The sequence below is a fragment of the Rana temporaria genome, chromosome 4 (assembly GCF_905171775.1).
Source record: "Rana temporaria chromosome 4, aRanTem1.1, whole genome shotgun sequence".
In the NCBI taxonomy this organism is placed as follows: Eukaryota; Metazoa; Chordata; class Amphibia; order Anura; family Ranidae; genus Rana; species Rana temporaria.
The window spans coordinates 117,323,276-117,343,066 of NC_053492.1; the positions used below are offsets into that span (position 1 = coordinate 117,323,276).

Genomic DNA, 19,791 nt, shown 5'->3' on the forward strand with positions numbered 1-19,791 from the left:
CCATTCATTTAAAAAAATCTGTTTCATGGTCTAAGAATAGAAGAGGCAAGGCCAGGCAAGAGGTATTTATCTGTCCAGGGCTGCCATATTTTGTTGTACTTTGGAATCCTATCTTGTAGTGTGGCCTTGATTTTTTTCACGTGTCATAGCCTAAGTGACTCTGTTTTGAGATGTGGTAAAGCAGAGTCTAGGAATCTTCCAGGCCTTGACTATAGTTTATGTTTACATTCTTATAAACATGGACTGCTCAATGAAGCAGAGGAATGTTGGCAAGACCAACTTGGGTGCAAAGCCATAAAATATACTCCAGTGCTTGTTCTCTTTTAGACTCAATTCAAACTTCACCCTTTTTGATTTTTTCAGCTGCTTGTGTTGTCAATGCTTTGTCTTATTAGGTCACCTCCAGTTCACAGTATGCATGGTGTGGTAGAGTTTATTACTACAAGGCTTAAAGCCCAGTAGAAGTCTCACACTTTCTTATCTATTTTAAGTTCTGCCCCCCCCCCCCCCCCTCCTCAATGTGGTATAATTTGTAACTGGTTGATTTTTTTTTGGAAAATACCTTAAAACACCTTAAAATGCTGTCTGTGCTGACATAGCTGAGTAAAAGCCACACACCTTCCAAAGTGTTCACACACAGACTTGTATTGCAGAGGAGTAGAGGGACTATGACAGTGTTATGCCGCGTACACACCATTATGTGATGGAAAAAAAACGACGTTTTTAAAAACGTCACTTTAAATGACCGTGTGTGGGGGAAAACGTTGTTTTATGTCTTCTGAAAAACGACAAAAAAAAATTGAAGCATGCTTCAATTTTATGTGTCGCTTTTCAAAACGTCGTTTTTTACTTCACAGAAATTGACCGTGTGTAGCAAAAAACGTAGTTTAAAACTACGTTTTTACACCCGCGCATGCCCAGAAGCTAGTTATGAAGCAAGCTTCAATGGAAAAACATGGTAAACGTAACCTTGCTTTGCTAGAACATTGTGAGAAAACGATGGTGTGTAGACAACTTCGTCTTTGAAAATTGAAGTTTCAAAAACGTAGTTTTTTACTTCACAGAAAATGTCGTTTTTTTTCATAACATAAAGTGATGGTGTGTATGTGGCATAACACTGGTGTTTTGGAAAAGGGAAGTCCTGGACAGCCACACTCCAGTAAAAACGCATTTGTTGTGCAAAATGACAAAAGTACAAGCCACAGCAGGGTACAGGATAAAAAACTGACGCGTTTCACACTCTCATCAGTGCTTAGTCGTAGCTATGACTAAGCACTGTTGAGAGTGTGAAACGTTTCAGTTTTCACAATAAAGGCGTTGACTAAGCACTGTTGAGAGTGTGAAACGTTTCAGTTTTCACAATAAAGGCGTTGACTAAGCACTGTTGAAAATGTGAAACGCGTCAGTTTGCACAATAAAGGCGTTTTTATTGGAGTGCGGCTTTCCAGAACTTCCCTTTTCCAAATTGCTACATGCTTTGCCTGCACCTGCTACTTCCAAGAGTTCTATTTCCATACACCCACCTGGAGCGGTGATCCCTTTCTTTTCTAACACTGGTGTCTTATGCACTGCATGGTCATATTACGACACCATGCACAACTGCTATACTAGGAGAATGAAGGCTGTAAAAATGGAGGTTGTTAGCACAATATCTATCTGCATATGTGACTCGGGCTTTACAAAATAGTCACCAACAGAAAAGCTTGAACATGTAGCAGTTTACTAGTCAGAAAAAGAGACATTTAAAAAAAAAACATAGGGCCAGATTCATGTAGAAATCCGGCGGCGTAACGTATCCCATTTACGTTACACCGCCGCAAGTTTTCAGCGTAAGTGCTTGATTCACAAAGCACTTGCCTGTAAACTTGCGGCGGTGTAGCGTAAAGCCGTCCGGCGCAAGCCCGCCTAATTCAAATGGGGCGTTCCCGCGCCAAACGTACTGTGCATGCTCCGTTTTGAAATTTTCCACCGTGCTTTGCGCGAAATGATGTGCGTTACGTCCTTTTGTATTCCCGGACGACTTACGCAAAAAAAAAAAAAATTGAAATTCGACGCGGGAACGACGGCCATACTTTAACCTCTTGACCACCGCCCCATGTCAAAAAGACGTCCTCCTTTTTAAAGTTGAATATCTCGATAACGGCAGCAGCTGCTGCCACAACCGAGATATTCATCTTTTCAGGGGGCGGTGGTGTACACGATAACGGCGGTCTCCGCGGCGGATTCGCCGCGAGATCGCCGTTATCGGTGGCGGGAGAGGGGCCCCCCCCCTCCCGCCGCTCTCCCGCGCCCTCCGCCGCTTACCGGAGCCGTCGGTAGCGGCAGAGGGGATCCGATGTGTCCGGCAGCTGAGCGGGGACGGGACTGAAGGAGAAATCTCCTTCACCCGTCCTCCTAGCTCTGCTGGGCGGAAGTGACGTCAAAACGTCAGTCCCGCCCAGCCTCTTAAAGAAACATTTTTTTTTTTGTCATTTGAAAAAATGAAATTTTTTATTTTTTATTTTTTTTTTTGCATTTAAGTCTAATTATGAGATCTGAGGTCTTTTTGACCCCAGATCTCATATTTAAGAGGACCTGTCATGCTTTTTTCTATTACAAGGGATGTTTACATTCCTTGTAATAGGAATAAAAGTGATCAATTTTTTTTTTTTTTTTTTTCAGTGTAAAAAATTATAAAACTAAATAAAAATAAATAAGAAAACCAAAAAAAAATCTTTTAAAGCGCCCCGTCCCGACGAGCTCGCGCGCAGAAGCAAACGCATACGCGAGTAGCGCCCGCATATGAAAACGGTATTCAAACCACACAAGTGAGGTATCGCCGCGATCGTTAGAGTGAGAGCAATAATTCTAGCCCTAGACCTACTCTGCAACTCAAAAAATGCAACCTGTAGAATTTTTTAAACGTCGCCTATCGAGATTTTTAAGGGTAAAAGTTTGACGCCATGACACGAGCGGGCGCAATTTTTAAGCGTGACATGTTGGGTATCATTTTACTCGGCGTAACATTATCTTTCACAATATATAAAAAAATTGGGCAAAATGTATTGTTGTCTTATTTTTTAATTCAAAAAAGTGATTTTTATCCAAAAAAAGTGCGCTTGTAAGACCGCTGCGCAAATACGGTGTGACAAAAAGTATTGCAATGACTGCCATTTTATTCCCTAGGATGTCTGCTAAAAAAAAATATATAATGTTTGGGGGTTCTGATTAATTTTCTAGCAAAAAAATTGTGATTTTCACATGAAGGAGAGAAGTGCCAGAATTTACCTGGTGGGCAAGTGGTTAACATAGGCTGTCTAATTTTACACCACCTAAATAGCAATCGCAACTTTACGACAGGAAAAGCCGACTAGCGACGACGTAAGAGAACGCGACGAACGCGCGTACCTTCGTGGATTGCCGTAAACAGCTAATTAGCATACCCGACGCGGAAAATTACGCAAACTCCACCCAGCGGGCGCCGAAGTATTGCATCCTAAGATACAAAGGCGTACGAAGCCGTACACCTGTCGGATCTTAGCCAAATGCCGTCGTATCTTTGTTTGAGAATTCCAAATATAGATACGACGTGGCAAATTTGAAAGTACGACGGAGTATCAGCAGATACTCCGGCGTACTTTTTCTGTGAATCTGGCCCATAAAGTTTATGTTCAATCAGGAGCAGTGTTATGGGAACCTGACCATGTGATTTGATTCATGTCATTTCACATAATTGGTACAAGACTAGTTAACATAATTGCCTCTTAAATTTCATTATCAGAGAATGTCATCTGTAGTACAAGCACAGCGGCAAGCTACAGAGTCCTTGCTTATGACATTCAGAAAACATATTATGTAAAGACGTTTGTTAGTCTCCTTAGCAGCTAAGGTAACTGTGCCCCAGCAGGAGTCTGCTGGGTGTGTAGAAAGTGCGCACACCAGAAGTGATATCTGCAAAGGCACACTGGGAATTGTCCTTCTTGTTCCCAAAGGGGTACGCATTTGCTAGTCTACACAATGGATCCTATCATTCAATGTTTTAGATCTTTATTATTGGCTAAGCACATTTTACTCTCTGTATTGGTTGATAAATACAGTTTATCCACACCTTTCAGCATTTTGTAGTCTAATGCCGCGTATACATGATCGGACATTCCGACATTAAAACCGTGTATTTTTTGCCAACGGTGTTGGCTTAAACTTGTCTTGCATACATACGGTCATGCAAATGTTGTCGGAAATTGCGAAAGTCAATGCTGTCACGTACAACACTACGACGAGCCGAGAAAAAATAAGTTTAGTGATTCCGAGCATGCGTCTAATTGATTCCGAGCATGCGTAGAATTTTTGTGCGTTGAACTGTGTACACACAATCGGAATTGGCCGGAAAAGTTGTTTTTGGAAAATTTGAGAACCAGCTCTCCAATTTTTGTTGTCGGAAATTCTGACAGCAAATGTCCGATGGAGCATACACATGGTTGGATTTTCCGACAACAAGCTCACATCGAACATTTGTTGTCGGAAATTCCGACCCTGTGTACGCGGCATAAGACCAGGTAATTTTAAACCCTGTCCATGTCTGTGAAACAATATCCAGTTTAGGCAAAGTCCACAACCTGGAAGGATCCAATAATCAAGATTATCTCACCAAAATATGAAAGACTGGTACAAAAGGTATACATGACTATACCTGGCCAAATTTTATTACACAGAGGGGTAGATTCATAAAGAAGTTACGCTGGCGTATCTATTGATACACCGCGTAACTTCTAGGATGCTCCGGCGTATATTTTTTCTGTATTCAGAAAACAAGATATGCCGGAATTTGGCTAAGATCCGACTGGCGTAAGTCTCTTACGCCGTCGTAACTTAGTTGCATATTTACGCTGGCCGCAAGGTGGCGCTTCCGTCTATTTACGCGAGGAATATGCAAATTAGGTACGCCGATTCAGAAACGTACGTCCACCCGGTGCATTTTTTTACGTCGTTTACGTTAGGCTTTTTCCGGCGTAAAGTTACCCCTGCTATATGAGGCGTATCCTATGTTAAGTATGGACGTCGGGCCAGCGTCGAATTTTCCGTCGATTACGTCGTTTGCGTAAGTCGTTCGCGAATAGGGCTGTGCGGAATTTACGTTCACGTCGAAAGCATTGGCTTTTTGCGGGTTAATTTGGAGCATGCGCACTGGGTTACGTTCACGGACGGCGCATGCGCCGTTAGACAAAAACTTCATTTACATGGGGTCATGTTTTATTTGCATAAAACACGCCCACCTCTTCACAATTTGAATTAGGCGCGCTTACACCGGCAGATTTACGCTACGCCGCCGTAACTTAGGGCGCAGGTTCTTGGTGAATACAGAACCTGCCTCACTAAGTTACGGCGGCGTAGCGTATCTGAAATACGCTACGCCCGCACAAAGTTACGGCGGGCTATCTGAATCTAGCCCAGAATATGTTGTATGCAAAGAACATATTTTATGCTTTTAGACCAAATACCCTCTGTTGTTTATATGACTAGTTATGAAAATGTTATGCTCACTTTTTAGCAGAGACCACCAAAAGAACATATCCAGTAAGATGAAGATTTCTAATGCCGTGTACACACGATCGGAAATTCCAACAAGAAAAGTTCGATGTGCGCTTTTGGTCGGAAATTCTGACCGTGCGTAGGAACCATCGGACTTTTTCTGTCGGTGGGAGCTGGTTCTCAAATTTTCCGACGGAAAAAGTTCTTGTCGGAAATTCCGATCGTCTGTATGCAATTCCGATGGAGAAAAATCCTATGCATGCTCTGAATAAATTTGACGCATGCTCGGAATCATTGAGCTTAATTTTTCTCGGCTCGTCGTAGTGTTGTACGTCACCGCGTTCCTGACGGTCGGAATTTTGTGTGACCGTGTGTATGCAACTCAAGTTTGAGTCAAAATTCAGTCAGAAAAAAATCCACGGTTTTCTTGTCGGAATTTCCGATCGTGTGTACGCGGCATTAATCTTCTTGTCAACCCAAATAAAAAGTTTAGTGAACCAAGTTTCTATGTTATATGCCTGCTTTCATCATGACTCTACACTGCTAGGAAGTAGAGAGAATTCTCCCCAATGGGACAAGGATAGAAAAAAACATACAAGGGTTTTGATTATTCCCTTTTCTATACAGAACCAAATGATTTTTGGCTTTAGATTTACTTCAATTAGATTTGAAGTGTATGCAAATCTTAACAATGAACTTCTATCATTTGTTCCCTTTTAGTCTGTCAAATATAATGCTGGAAGAATTGTGTTACATTTGTTTGAGAAGTGCAAAAAAACGCATATTGATCTTGTCAGAAATTCTGAGCTGTCTTGCGCCCTCTGCACACTTCCTGTGTAATAGCAAAGAGCCCTCCTAGTTCTTATCATAGACTATAGAATGATTAGTCTTTATGTTGTAGAAATCTCAGAGTGGTAGTGGTTGAGTAGTTTAACAAAAGACACTGGGCAGGGCTGACACCACTCAGTCCACAAAAATGCTGTGTGTTGTAAGCCCCCAATAGGGCGTATGAGCTAAGTGTATTTCAGACAGACCAATCGGTATTTTTTTTTGTACTTGCAGAATGTTTTAAAGGTATAAACCGTGGGGAAATGTGCATGTATTTTTTATTTTTATTTTTTTCATTTTGCCCTGACATACGCATAAAAATGTTGAGACTATATTAACTTCTTCTTCATAGTATTTTAAATGTTCTTTCTTGTGTAGTTTTAAAGGAAGATGTACAGGCAGAAATTAAAAGGCTGCCGTTGCTGACATTTATAGAAATATACCAATTTTTTTTCTTTCACTGGCTTCAATACTTTAAGGAACTAACATGGAACAAGCATGTACAGTAGATAAGACAAATTCCCCTCCCAACACCTATGGTTACTAACCTGTTTGAAACAATATGTGCACTTATCTATTTTCATGCCGTACCTGTACGGTCATGTGATCAGGCTCCCCTGTGTCAGCTGCTGCAGGGGGGAGGAGAGAGCACTGACACTACACAAGCCATAGTAAGCCTATGGGTGATGTCACTGCCCAGGTTTTCCCATCCATTATTAAACACCCTCTCCTCTCCCCTGTAGCCAGCCACTGGCAGACACAGGAGTGATCACGTGACTGGACTGGAACAGCATGAAAATAGGTATCCTCATCTGTCTTTCGCAGGTTGTTAAAGCGGAGTTACACCCAAAAATGGAACTTCTGCTTTTCGGAACCCTCCCCCCCTCCGGTGTCACATTTGGCACCTTTCAGGGGGGGGGGGGGTGCAGATACCTGTATAATACAGGTATTTGCACCCACTTCCGGGGAGAGACTCCCACAGGTGTCATTCCACTTCCCGCCCCCCCCCCCACTGCCTTCTGGGAAACACACTGGTCCCAGGAGACAGCAGGGACCACTGGGAAAGTGCCATGCAACTCGGACATGCGCAGTAGGGAACCGGGCAGTAAAGCCGCAAGGCTTTACTTCATAATTCCCTCACTGAGGATGGCGGTGGGGGCAGCAGAGAGATGAGCGATTGCTCATCTTCTGCTGCTGACATCGCGGGTGCGCTGGACAGGTAAGTGTCCATTTATTAAAAGTCAGCAGCTGCAGTATTTGTAGCTGCTGGCTTTTAATAAAAAAAAAAATATTGCGGGACCTCCGCTGTAAGCATAGGTATTAGGAGTAGGGAGAGAGTATTTTTAAGATTAGTAAGGGTTACCCAGAATTCTTCTTTAAAGCTGTAGTGCTTGTACTGATTATATTAAGTGCTTCTCTTCTACTTCTACAGGTATTACATGGGGCAAAGTGGTATCACTATATGCAGTAGCAGCAGGCCTTGCAATGGACTGTGTGAAACACTCTCAGCCTGCTCTTGTTCTAACCATAGTAGACTGTGTGGGAGAGTTTATACGAACAACGCTGGTCACGTGGCTGAAGAGGAGAGGAGGATGGGTAAATTACTTTTATGTTCTACGTTTTTTAAAACAGAATCTTTCACAAAGCAAAAGCTGTTGAAAGCTCTTTATTGCTCCTTCTAGAATAAAGGAAGCCAAAGTAAAGTGTATTTTTACAAAGAGTTTTTACAGCTGCTGCCTATAGAATGTTAGTGAGCAGTGAGGGTGAAATAGGCACTCACAACAGCCTCCATAAGCAGGTACTGTTGGACGGGAAGGTAAGAGGAATGGAATGATTTATTTGACTATGGTATTGTGGAGATTATAGACATGAAAAAAAGTTATCACCCCACATTTAACCCCCCCCCCCCCCCCTTAAAAAAAAAAAAACACCACACTCACTGTCTGGATGTAAATGGCCACAACAGACTTTCATTTATGTCTTAAATCTTCTATACAGTAAAATGTGAAAAACACTACACATCACTAAAATGAATACAAGCTCCAAACCAAGAGACTTTTCTGGATCATAACAGCAGACACAACAAATCAATTTTTTTTAACTAAAAACATAGTACTGAAGGGGGTCCATACCTCAGCTGGATCCCTAACCACATCACATTAGATTACCTTCAAAAACCCTATGCCCCTGCCAGCTGCCATGGCATAAATAAAATTATACTTAAAGGGGTTGTAAAGGACATTTTTTTCCCTAAATAGCTTCCTTTACCTTAGTGCAGTCCACCTTCACTTACCTCATCCTTCAATTTTGCTTTTAAATGTCCTTATTTCTTCTGAGAAATCCTCACTTCCTGTTCTTCTGTCTGTAACTACACACCGTAATGCAAGGCTTTCTTCCTGGTGTGGAGAAAGCCTCTTGAGGGGGAGAGCAGGAGTGTCAGGACGCCCACTAACCAGGGGTGTATTTAGGTTTTGTGCTGCCCTAGGCCTGACTAAACTTGTGCACCCCCTAATTTAAATATGACCCACCCCTTCCTGTCAAGGCCACACCCCTTGGGGTTTAAAACCCACTCTGAAATTTTTAAGTGGGGACACTAGTTCTGATGGCCTGGGGGGGGGGGGGGGCAATGGATTCCCTTATTTTGCATAGATTTCCTCTCACTTCCTGTTTGGCTATGGGACATGAAGTGAAGGGAAATCTCTGCAATGGGACAGGTATGGTAAAAAAAATTGAAGCGACCCCCCCCCACAGTTGCAGAATGCCAACCGCCCACATACTGGAAGCAGTGCGGCCGATTTATGGGGGTGCTAAACTAATTTGCCTAACAGTGTAGCGCAAGCCGGTGGGGACACTGTCCATGCTGCCCCCTGCAAAGTGCTGCCCTAGGCCTGGGCCTTGTTGGCCTAGGCCAGGATACAGCATTGCCACTAACACACAGCTCCTTTCTCTATCTGCAAAGTAGAGTGTGTCCTGACTTGCCTGCTCGCCCCCTCCCCCCTCAAGAGGCTTTCTCCACACCAGGGAGAAAGCCTTGCATTAAGGTGTTGAGTTACAGACAGAAGAACAGGAAGTGAGCATTTTTCACAAGAAATAAGGACATTAAAAAGCAAAATGGAAGGATGAGGTAAGTGAAGGAGGACTGCACTAAGGTAAAGGAAGCTATTTAGGGGATTTTTTTTTCCTTTACAACCCCTTTAAGATTTTAAATGAGAGGGTAGGAATGTTCGACCCATGCCAAGTGATCTCTGACTGCCTACTGGAATCTCCTTCTAATTGTTCACCAATCATGTAAGTGTCAGCCCCCATTTTTTACCATTTCAGTTTTTTTATTTAACCACTTCCATACCAGGTACTTACGCAGCTTCCCGCCCAAGCCAATTTTCAGCTTTCAGCACTGTCGCACTTTGAATGGCAATTGCGCGGTCATGCTACACTGTACCCAAACAAAATTGGCGTCCTTTTTTCCCCACAAATAGAGCTTTCTTTTGGTGGTATTCGATCACCTCTGCGATTTTTTTTTTTTGCGCAACAACTAAAAAAAGGCTGAAAATTTGGAAAAAAAATTACGTTTTTATTTTTTTCTGTTAATTTTTTTGTAAATAAGTTTTCTCTTTATTATTATTATTTATTATTATTCTTCATTAGTGCCGCCACTGATATGGCGGCACTAATGGGCACCGATGAGATGGCACTGATGGACATCGATGAGGTAGTACTGACGGGCACAGATGAGGTGGCACTGATTGGCGGCGCTGGTATGCGACACTGATGGGCACACATAGGCGGCACTGATGGGCACACATAGGCGGCACTGATGGGCACACATAGGCGGCACTGATGGGCACACATAGGCGGCACTGATGGGCACACATAGGCGGCACTGATGGGCACTCATGGGCGGCACTGGGCACTCATAGGCGGCACAGATGGGCACTCATGGGCGGCACTGATGGATACTTATGGGTGGCACAGATGGGCACTGATAGGTGGGCACTGGGCATGGATGGGCACTGGGGTGGCACTGATGGACACTGGGGTGGCGCTGATGGACACTGGGGTGGCGCTGATGGACACTGGGGTGGCAGCACTGATTTTTGCCAGGTTGCCAGTCAGTGCCCATTTGTGGGCACTGACTGGCATCTTTTTTCTTTATGCTTTTTTTTATTTATTTTTTAGACTTTTTTTTTTTTTCTGGCATTTTTTTTTTTTTTGCCCACCCTGGTGCTCCAGGGTGGGCATCCCTGGTGGTCCAGTGTGGCGATCCGAGGGGGGGCTGCGCTGATAAACAATCAGCGCTAACCCCCCCTGTCAGGAGAGCCGCCGATCGGCTATCCTCTACTCGCGTCTGTCAGACGCGAGTGAGGAAGAGCCATCGACGGCTCTTCCTGTTTACATCGTGATCAGCCGTGGTTGGACACGGCTGATCACGTGGTAAAGAGTCTCCGCCGGAGGCTCTTTACCGAGATCGGAGATGCAGGGTGTCAGACTGACACCCCGCATCACCGATCGCCGCGATGCGCGCCCCCACGGGCGCGCGCGGCATGAAATCCTGCAGGACGTTCTAGAACGTCCTGTCAGGATTTCATAACCACTTCCCGGACGTAAATCGGCCATAGGCCGGGCGGGAAGTGGTTAACTCCACTCCCAATTCCCCCCTATCTCCAGTCTTGTAGGCTTTACAATTAATGCTGAACTCCAGACACAAAAACATTCATTTAAATATATTACACAAAAGCCACAAATTATATAAAACCACTTTGTTTGCACAAATGCCTTTGAAAACTCCATTACTACCTTTCTAAAAGTAGCAGCAGTGCCGATCCTGACCTCCCTGGGGCCCTAAGCAAAATGACATGGCACAGAAGCGGGGGGCGCTGACGACAGTGACATGTCACATTAAAGAAAGTTGAGAAGCGGGGGAGGGGGTGTTCTGCTGTCGGAAATGACATCTTACATTAAATTGAGAAGCAGGGGGTGCTGACTTCTTACCTCTTCTCCCATGCAGCCAGCGAGTTGAGAAGCGGGGTGAGGGGGGCGAAAATGACTTCTCACCAGGCGGGGCCTCTAGTAATTTGGGGGGGCCCTTTGCAGCTTTGCGGGGCCCTAAGCGGCTTGCATAGTGAGCCTATAGGGCGGATCGGCCCTGAGTAGCAGTGATGCATCACTGTGCTGCATTAAACTTGTACAGAGGGTAAAGGTGTGGAAAGGACCTGGCAGACCCACCCACTACAGGCTGGGACAAGACCAGTCTCCCTGCAAGGAAAGAGAGCAGCAGTGACCAGTCTTTATTACACAGAGCAAAGTTTTACATGGGATTACTCTATAGATCTGAAAGAAATACTATAAACAAAGCACACCATGAGTAAAGTAGGAGTTTGGCTTTAAGCCTACTGCTTTGCTTCAGGCCTCACTTGACCAATATTTTGTTGATACTTGGCTGTTTTTTATCCTGAAAGACACCAAAGATGGAATATAATGAAAAATAAGTAATCCACTGCCCAGGCTGCTGTTTCAAGTGGTCTGCAGATTCTGCTCAGCCTGGGGCCAAAAGTGTTGCCGACTTTTGGAGGGCACTTACCGTATATTATGTTCAGTCGTGCTGAGGCTACAAAAGCACTCGGTAAGACATCATACATTTATTTCAAGTCCAGTTTGTGCACTACAAGCAGTCCCCTAGTATGCTTTTGTTCATTTATTCATTTCTTTATTAATTAATATTAATAATATGCAAACCGCAAGGATAACTAGCTGCTCTCTGCAACCTGTTCTGTATCCAAAATTTATAGCTGTGTTTTTATTACATTTCTTAAGACAAGCTTATGGAAAACAGCATCAGACCATATTTTAATAATGAACTCAGACTCCAGATATCTCTTAAGCCGGATTAAAGGGAATATGACGCAGCTTAAATACCAGGAATTCACTAGTAAAACAATTCCAGTCTCTGGTTTTCTTTTTTGATAATGTTAGGATTACTTGGCTTTTATTACTGGAGTAAGGTCATTTTGGGATCAGTGTTAGCAGCCCGAGGACAGCCAAAATAACTCTTCTTATAATGTAGAATAATTAATTCCTGGTTGGACCAATTTATATATCTACTTTGCTCTTTGAATTGCTTAGGATGTTGCACAAAGAAAAAGAAAGAAAGAAAGAAAAAGAAAAGTGGGATTTATTCAGATGCACAAGCATCAATGCTACATAATACATCTCTGCAGTTATTTTTGCAATCTGGTTTCATCTACATTATATGTTAACAGACTGGAAGAAGATTTAAATGGTCACATCTAACCACAATATAAGTTCATAATTCAAATCAGACTCGTGCTGAGAGAAATACACAAGTTTTAGTGTCTCGCTTCAAAATCATACTGATTTTCTGGCTTCAAAAGTTTCTAAGTCGCTGAAAAAGGAACATATATTCAGAATATGAGATCTGTCTCTACTAATGGCAATGGCAGACTACATAATGACTTCTTCCATCACAGGTTTCTTAAAAGTGTGGTGTTTTGTATATTATAAATACACTAGCTGAATACCCGGCGTTGCCCGGTCTTCCTATCTTAACCTTTTGGGGAGGAAAATCATAGTAATATAAATATACCCATCTTTTATATAAGGGTGTAGGTAAGGGTTAATTTAACTGTCATATATTTTTATTTGGCATATAAGTAATATGTGTACCAGGTATTATTGAAATATCTCCAGGCGTACAGAAGTTATGTGGGAACATACATTTCCCATTGATTTGCATGGGACTTTAAACAAAAACCCCGACCCTCACAAATGGGGGTAGTTAAGGGATAAATTAACTATCCTATAGTTTAAGTGGACGTATAAGTAACATGTGACCAAGTGTTATCGAAATATCTACAGCCGTTTGGAAGTTATGAAGTAACATGTATTTCCCATAGAGTTAAATGGGACTTTAAAGGAAAACCCCGACCATGGAAAATGGGGGTGGGTAAGGGTTAAACCACCTATCCTATGTTTGTTGCTGACATATAAGTAACATGTGTGCCAAGTTTCATGTTAATATCTTTAGCCGTTTGGACGTGATGCTGGAACATACATACATACATACACACACACGTGTTGAGTTTTATATATATAGATTTATTATTATAATTCAGAAAAAATTCTACATGTTTTAGGTACGGTTAAAGGGGTTGTAAAGGTTTGTTTTTTATTTTCTAACTAGGTTCCTTTAAAGTGGGGGTTCACCCAAAAACTGAATTTTTAACATTAGATTGAGGCTCATTTTGTGAAGGGGAATCGGGTGTTTTTTTTTAAATCGAAGCAGTACTTACCGTTTTAGAGATAGATCTTCTCCGCCGCTTCCGGGTATGGGCTGCGGGACTGGGCATTCCTATTTGATTGACAGGCTTCCGACGGTCGCATACATCGCGTCACGATTTTCCGAAAGTAGCCAAACGTCGGTGCGCAGGTGCCGTATAGAGCCGCACCGACGTTCGGCTTCTTTCGGCTACTCGTGACGCGATGTATGCGACCGTCGGAAGCCTGTCAGAAGCCTGTCAATCAAATAGGAACGCCCAGTCCCGAAGACCATACCCGGAAGCGGCGGAGAAGATCTATCTCTAAAACGGTAAGTACTGCTTCGATTTAAAAAAAAACACCCGATTTCCCTTGACAAAACGAGCATCAATCTAATGTTAAAAATTGTTTTTCGGGTAAACTCCCGCTTTAAGCTAGTGCATTGTTGGTTTACTTACCTTTTCCTTCGATTTACCTTCTAAATGTTTTTTTTCTTTGTCTGAATTTCTCACTTCCTGTTCCTCCTCAGTAAGCTTGCCCCCATCATCCATGGATATTAGTCAGCCAGAACAGCTTACTGAGGAGGAACAGGAATTGAGAAATTCAGACAAAGAAAACAAAGGCAGTGGTGTTTGCATAACATGGTTGTGAGGCTTGATCACTGCAGTAGAGGAGACTATAGAAATACTATAAAGAGAAAAGAGCTGGTGTGGGATGGGTAGAGGTGCTACTCAGTCTCCATTAGTATGCACACAACTAAAGAAATGCCTTCTCCTGTATGCATCAGACAAATTACATAATTTAATTCCAGGTTAAAGCGGAGTTCCAACTACAATTAGCATTTTTTAAATGTATGTCCTTTCATCCTGCGTTTTTATAATATAAATCCAGTCACTTACTATTTTACAATCCGGCGCCGATCTGCATAGATATTTAAAAAAGATAGTTTATAAAACTGTCCACACCGTTGTCATTTTGCTTGTGGGCATTGTGAAGCCTACAAGCACTTACTTCCTGGAAGTCTTGGATGGGGAGTGATAATTGGACAGAGCACTGCTTCCTGGGAAATGATGACACACATTTCCCAGGAGCATTAGAGGGAGATGATGTCAGAATCCTAGGTGGTTTCAAAGGCAGATTTTGTGGGAACGCATAGCAACAGGCATTTCCAGATGAGTAAAAAAAAAAAATTTTTTTTTTACTTTTTTAGATCTAATGAGCACAATAATGAAAAAAAATATTTGGGATGGAAACTCCACTTTAAGTCACTTTCGTGGAGTTATTTTATAACTGCTTATACAGGTAACCTTTAAGTCTGCTAACTGGTAGGATTAAGTCTAAATGATTTTTTTTTTCTTTTCTTTACAGACAGATGTAACAAAGTGTGTTATCACTTCTGAATCAAGCCTGCGATCCCACTGGTTGGTCTCCAGCGCCTACAACTTAGGACACTTCTTAAAGGCAGTGATATTCTTTCTGCTTCGTGAACGATAACCTTCTGTGGCAGGCTGCGTGTCCGTTAAACGTCACCAGGCAGACATTGCTTTCCTTCATTTCCTGTGGCTGGGTCCAAACTGTTCTTCAGTGAACTCTCAATGGAACATCTGTGACAACATGAACTAGACTTGGCCCAGATTGTGCTTTGTAAAATCAAGATCAACCCAAACTGCGCTATTTCCCTTGTCTCCAGCACATCAGAGACGTTCCCGCAGTCAGGCTGAGTGTACAACTTCCTCTCATTCAGTCGGGACCTTTTATAAACTCACCAGACGTTACTGTGGTTAGACCAGAGTTTATTGTATATTTCCAGACTGTTAGAAGAACAGAGTCAGTATTACAGAAGATATATACGGAGAAACTTCTGGTGTTACATATTTTCATATAGGTGTGCTTTAATATGTTACCTGTCAACTTGCAATGGCCTAGAAGAAAATGGCAGCTAAAAGCAGGCATGTCATTGGTACCCAAATAATATAATCAGTTTGGTTAGAAAGTGGTTCAACATCTTAAAAGCTTATCAGCGCCATCGGTTTTGTTACAGAGGAAGGCAAATCAAAAACCCCTGGGACAACTATGTGGAAAAATGGCTCCTCTCCAGTATACAAAGTAGTCAGATCAAAAAAATAACACATCATTCTTAGTAATTATAACTGTGCATACAATAAAACAACAATTACCAACTTCATTTTGAAATTCTGTTTTTTATTTTTGCCATTTCTACCTCATATAGCAGATCATCCCATAGCTTAGCAGAAAGAACCATTTTCTACACACTGATTATGATATCCTCTGCCCTTCATACAGAGCCAGCATGCCCTTGTTGTTTGTATAGTCCTTGGATACAGTTATGATGAAATCAGAAAAATGTTGTTTTTCAAATAAAATAAGCCCAGTTTTTCTAATGTTCCACTTCACATTAAAGGGCATGCTATTATTCTTCTGCATTGTGGAAAAGTTGTGAGGATGTGGAAGTTTCACATGTCCTATACTAGGAAGAATTAAAGAAATGTAATGCATTTATATTATACATATCCTTTAAAAAAAAAAGAAAAAATAGTTTACCACTTTGACCAAAGGGGAAAATTGCCTTCAACATCACTGTCTATAGCAGTGGTTCTCAACCTGGGGGTCGAATGATGATTTGCCAGGGGTCACCTAATCCTGGGCTGTTCCTGAAGCCCGCACCGCTCTCTCAGCCTTTTTGCGACCGACCAGCTGGGCTGTCCCTGGGGCCTGTGGCGCCCACTCAGCCTCTTTGCAGCCACCCATTTAGTTCACCACATGGCTGGGGGGCAGAGACTAGAGGTTAAACCCTGTCTCCTGATTTTGACATAGAAGTCACTGGTGTGAGACACCACAAAGTCAGAGACACAGTGAGTAACACTACCTGTGATTATAGTTGCCATTAAAAGTCCCCACTACAGTTCTCAGACCAGCAGATGACCTTGATCAAGAGCACTTAAGTTGACTGATCAGAACTCCCCCCAGCACTGCCACTCATCCCAACTCCCACCAAGGAGTAATAGAAGGAATAAAATAGAGAATACATGGAAGGGAGAGGAAAAGAATGGGAGGAACAAAGAAAAAGGGAGAGAAAGAATAAGAGAGAGAACAAGAAAGACGGCAAGAGAAAGGGATGGGGAAAAAATCAAGAAATTAGGATAGAGAGAGATAAAGGAATAGAAAGGAGAATAAAGAGAAAGAGTCATACATCCTAAAATGTACCAGAAGGGGGTTTTATACTGTACAAGTGAAAGAGACTCATGGAGCGCTAAATGTCTGTGGGCTAGGGTCGCAAATTACTTGTCTTGCCTTGGGTGCTGACAACGCATGCTTCAAAAATAATTTTACTGTTAGGGGTCCCCACAACTTGGGAAATTTTATCAAGGGGTCACGGCACTAGAAAGGTTGACATCCACTGGTCTATAGGATCTTCACTTTGTGGGAGTAAGAATGCCATATCATTGGGGTTAGTTGTGGGACCAATGCCCCAGCATCAGTGAGAGAAAGGATTCTCCTGGTGTCTGTGGTCAGTAGGTGGAAGGGAGACATGGTGTCACGGGGGATTGGGGGGGGGGGGGCGTGGGGGAGAATGATCAAGTATCATTGGGGGGAAGAATACTGGTCAATGGGTGGGAAATGCTCTTAAACCAAAGTCAGTGGGAAAAAAAAACACTCTGGCACTGGAGTCTGTGAAAAGAAAAAAAAACATTGTCGTCAGTTGGAGAAAAAAATGCAATGAGTTCAGTGTCAAGCCGCGCACACACGATATTTTTTCGGGTTGTAAAAAACCGACGTTTTTCAGGCTCTAGAAAAAACGACATTTTTTTCAACTTCATCATTAAAACGGCCTTGCCTACACACGATCATGAAAAAAAAAATGCTCTAGCAAAGCGCAGTGACGTACAACACGTACAACGGCACTATAAAGGGAAAGTTCCATTTGGATGACGCCACCCTTTGGGCTGCTTTAGCTGATTTTGTGTTAGTATAAGACGATTCGCACTTTTCTGTCTGTAAGGCCCCGTACACAAGGTCGGACAAAACCGATGAGAATGGACAGAGGTTCAGTTTCATCGGTCCAAACCGACCGTGTGTATAGCCCATCGGTCTGTTTTCCTTCGGTCCAAAATTTTAAAACATGCTTCAAAACCGAACCGATGGACCGCTGCCCGATCGGTCCAAACCGATGGTTAGTACAGAAAGCATCGGTTCAAAACCCGCGCATGCTCAGAATCAAGTCGACGCATGCTTGGAAGCATATTGAACATCGATCGGTTTTTGGAACGATGGTGTGTACGCACATCAGACCATCAGGCCACTTCAGCGGTGAACCGATGAAAACAGTCCCTCGCACCATTCTCATCGGTTTGGTCCGACCGTGTGTACAAGACCTAGCAGCGTGATGAATGTGCTTACTCCATTATGAACAGTAGTTTTACCAGAACGAGCGCTCCCGTCTCATAACTTGCTTCTGAGCATACGCGGATTTTTCACGTCGTTAAAGCCCACACATGACCATTTTTTACAACCGACAACGTTTAAAACGTTGTGAAAAAATAGAGCATGTTCGAAAAAAAAATTGCACGTTTTTCAGAACCCGAAAAATGCTCTGAAGCCCACACAGGTTTTAAATGACATTTTTAAAAAACGTAGTTTTTTACAACACGAAAAATGATCGTGTGTACACAGCATAAGGTGGCGAAAATACCCTTGTGTCAGTGAGAGGAAAAAATGCTCTGGTATCAGTTGGAGAAAAAAAATACTTTGGTGTCAGTGACAGTGAGGAAAAATAATACTCTGGTGTTGGTGTTAATGGGTAGAAAACAAGGATCTCAGTTGAAGGGAAAAAATGCTCAGGCATTGGTGTCACTGGGAAGAAAAAATGTCTTGTAATGTCAGCGAGAGGACAAAACTCCTTGACATTGGTGTCAAAAAGAAAAAATACCCTGGTGTTAGTGGGATAAATGCCCTGACATCAGTGTCAGTGGGAGGAAAAATGCCATGCAATTGGTGTTAGTGAAAGGAAAAAATGCCCTGGCATTGGTGTCAGTGGGAGGAAAAAAAATACACCAGGGTTGGTATCAGTGGGAAAAAATGCACCAGTGTCAGGGTTCAGTGAAAAGAAAAATCCCACAGTGTCTGGGTTTTTGTTCCAGCACTTGGCACTGGGACTAGGCCCAGTTCGGTGACACCCTGGGATTACCCTGGGGGAGACAAGGGATGGAAAAAACTAAGTGAACTAAAAGTTCATCCTCTAAACATTTGATTGCTCTATGCAAAGTGAATTGAATTGGCAATTAAGTTAGAATCCTACATAATACTAATGATACATTACTTAGTGTAGTACTGCGTAGTAGTAGTAGTAGCATGTGATTATAAATGTCCCAGACTTTTATACTGGATCAGTCTTATATAATAATGTCATCACATACCCAGTGTAGTTTTTGGTCATGGATTCCACTTACCAGAAATTAATGCCGGTATTGCATTGTCCTAGTGACCCCTGGTCCATCAATTCTTTCCCTGGTGATACACAAATGTCAATTTGGGACACAAATGGAAATATCTTCAGTGGAGGCTCAGACAAATAAAAGATGTAAGATGTGACCCTTCTCCACTTTATTCTAAATTGGCTGTGCTGGATTTTAATATGCAAGTCAGATCAGCTTCTTAAAATATTACAATAATAAATACAGGGCTCAAAATTTGAAGTCACGAGCCACTAGCCAGGCCTTGAAAGTTACTCGCCATCAGTTGCCCCACCCAACCCCTCCCCTGCCCCGCCCCTAAGTCTGCCCCTAAACACACCCTCATAAACGATCTCATTAAATTACATTGTTAAATGTTTTATGCAGAATGAAGTTACAAAAATAAATATTAACAACAATATTACATTACACAGCACCCTGCACCCCTTTACACTACACTGCACCTCTGGACCCCTTTACATTACACAGCACTCTGGACCCCTTTACACTACACTGCACCTCTGGACCCCTTTACATTACACAGCACTCTGGACCCCTTTACACTACACTGCACCTCTGGACCCCTTTACATTACACAGCACTCTGGACCCCTTTACATTACACAGCACTCTGGACCCCTTTACATTAAACTGCATCCTGCACCTCTGGACCCCTTTACCTTACACAGCACCCTTCACCTATGGACCCCTTT

The 19,791-nt window shown here is 42.7% G+C and overlaps 1 protein-coding gene across 1 annotated transcript in view; it reads left to right on the plus strand.

Annotated features, from left to right (window-relative positions):
- The window catches only part of BOK (BCL2 family apoptosis regulator BOK), a 57,817-nt gene extending 41,765 nt beyond the window's left edge, over positions 1-16,052 (plus strand). Inside the window, exons 4-5 of the mRNA XM_040348884.1 lie at positions 7,769-7,932; positions 14,977-16,052. Of these exons, the coding sequence (XP_040204818.1) occupies positions 7,769-7,932; positions 14,977-15,102 (290 nt within the window). The 3' untranslated portion in view covers positions 15,103-16,052. The remainder of the gene's footprint in view (positions 1-7,768; positions 7,933-14,976) is intronic.
- Positions 16,053-19,791: the final 3,739 nt, after the last annotated feature.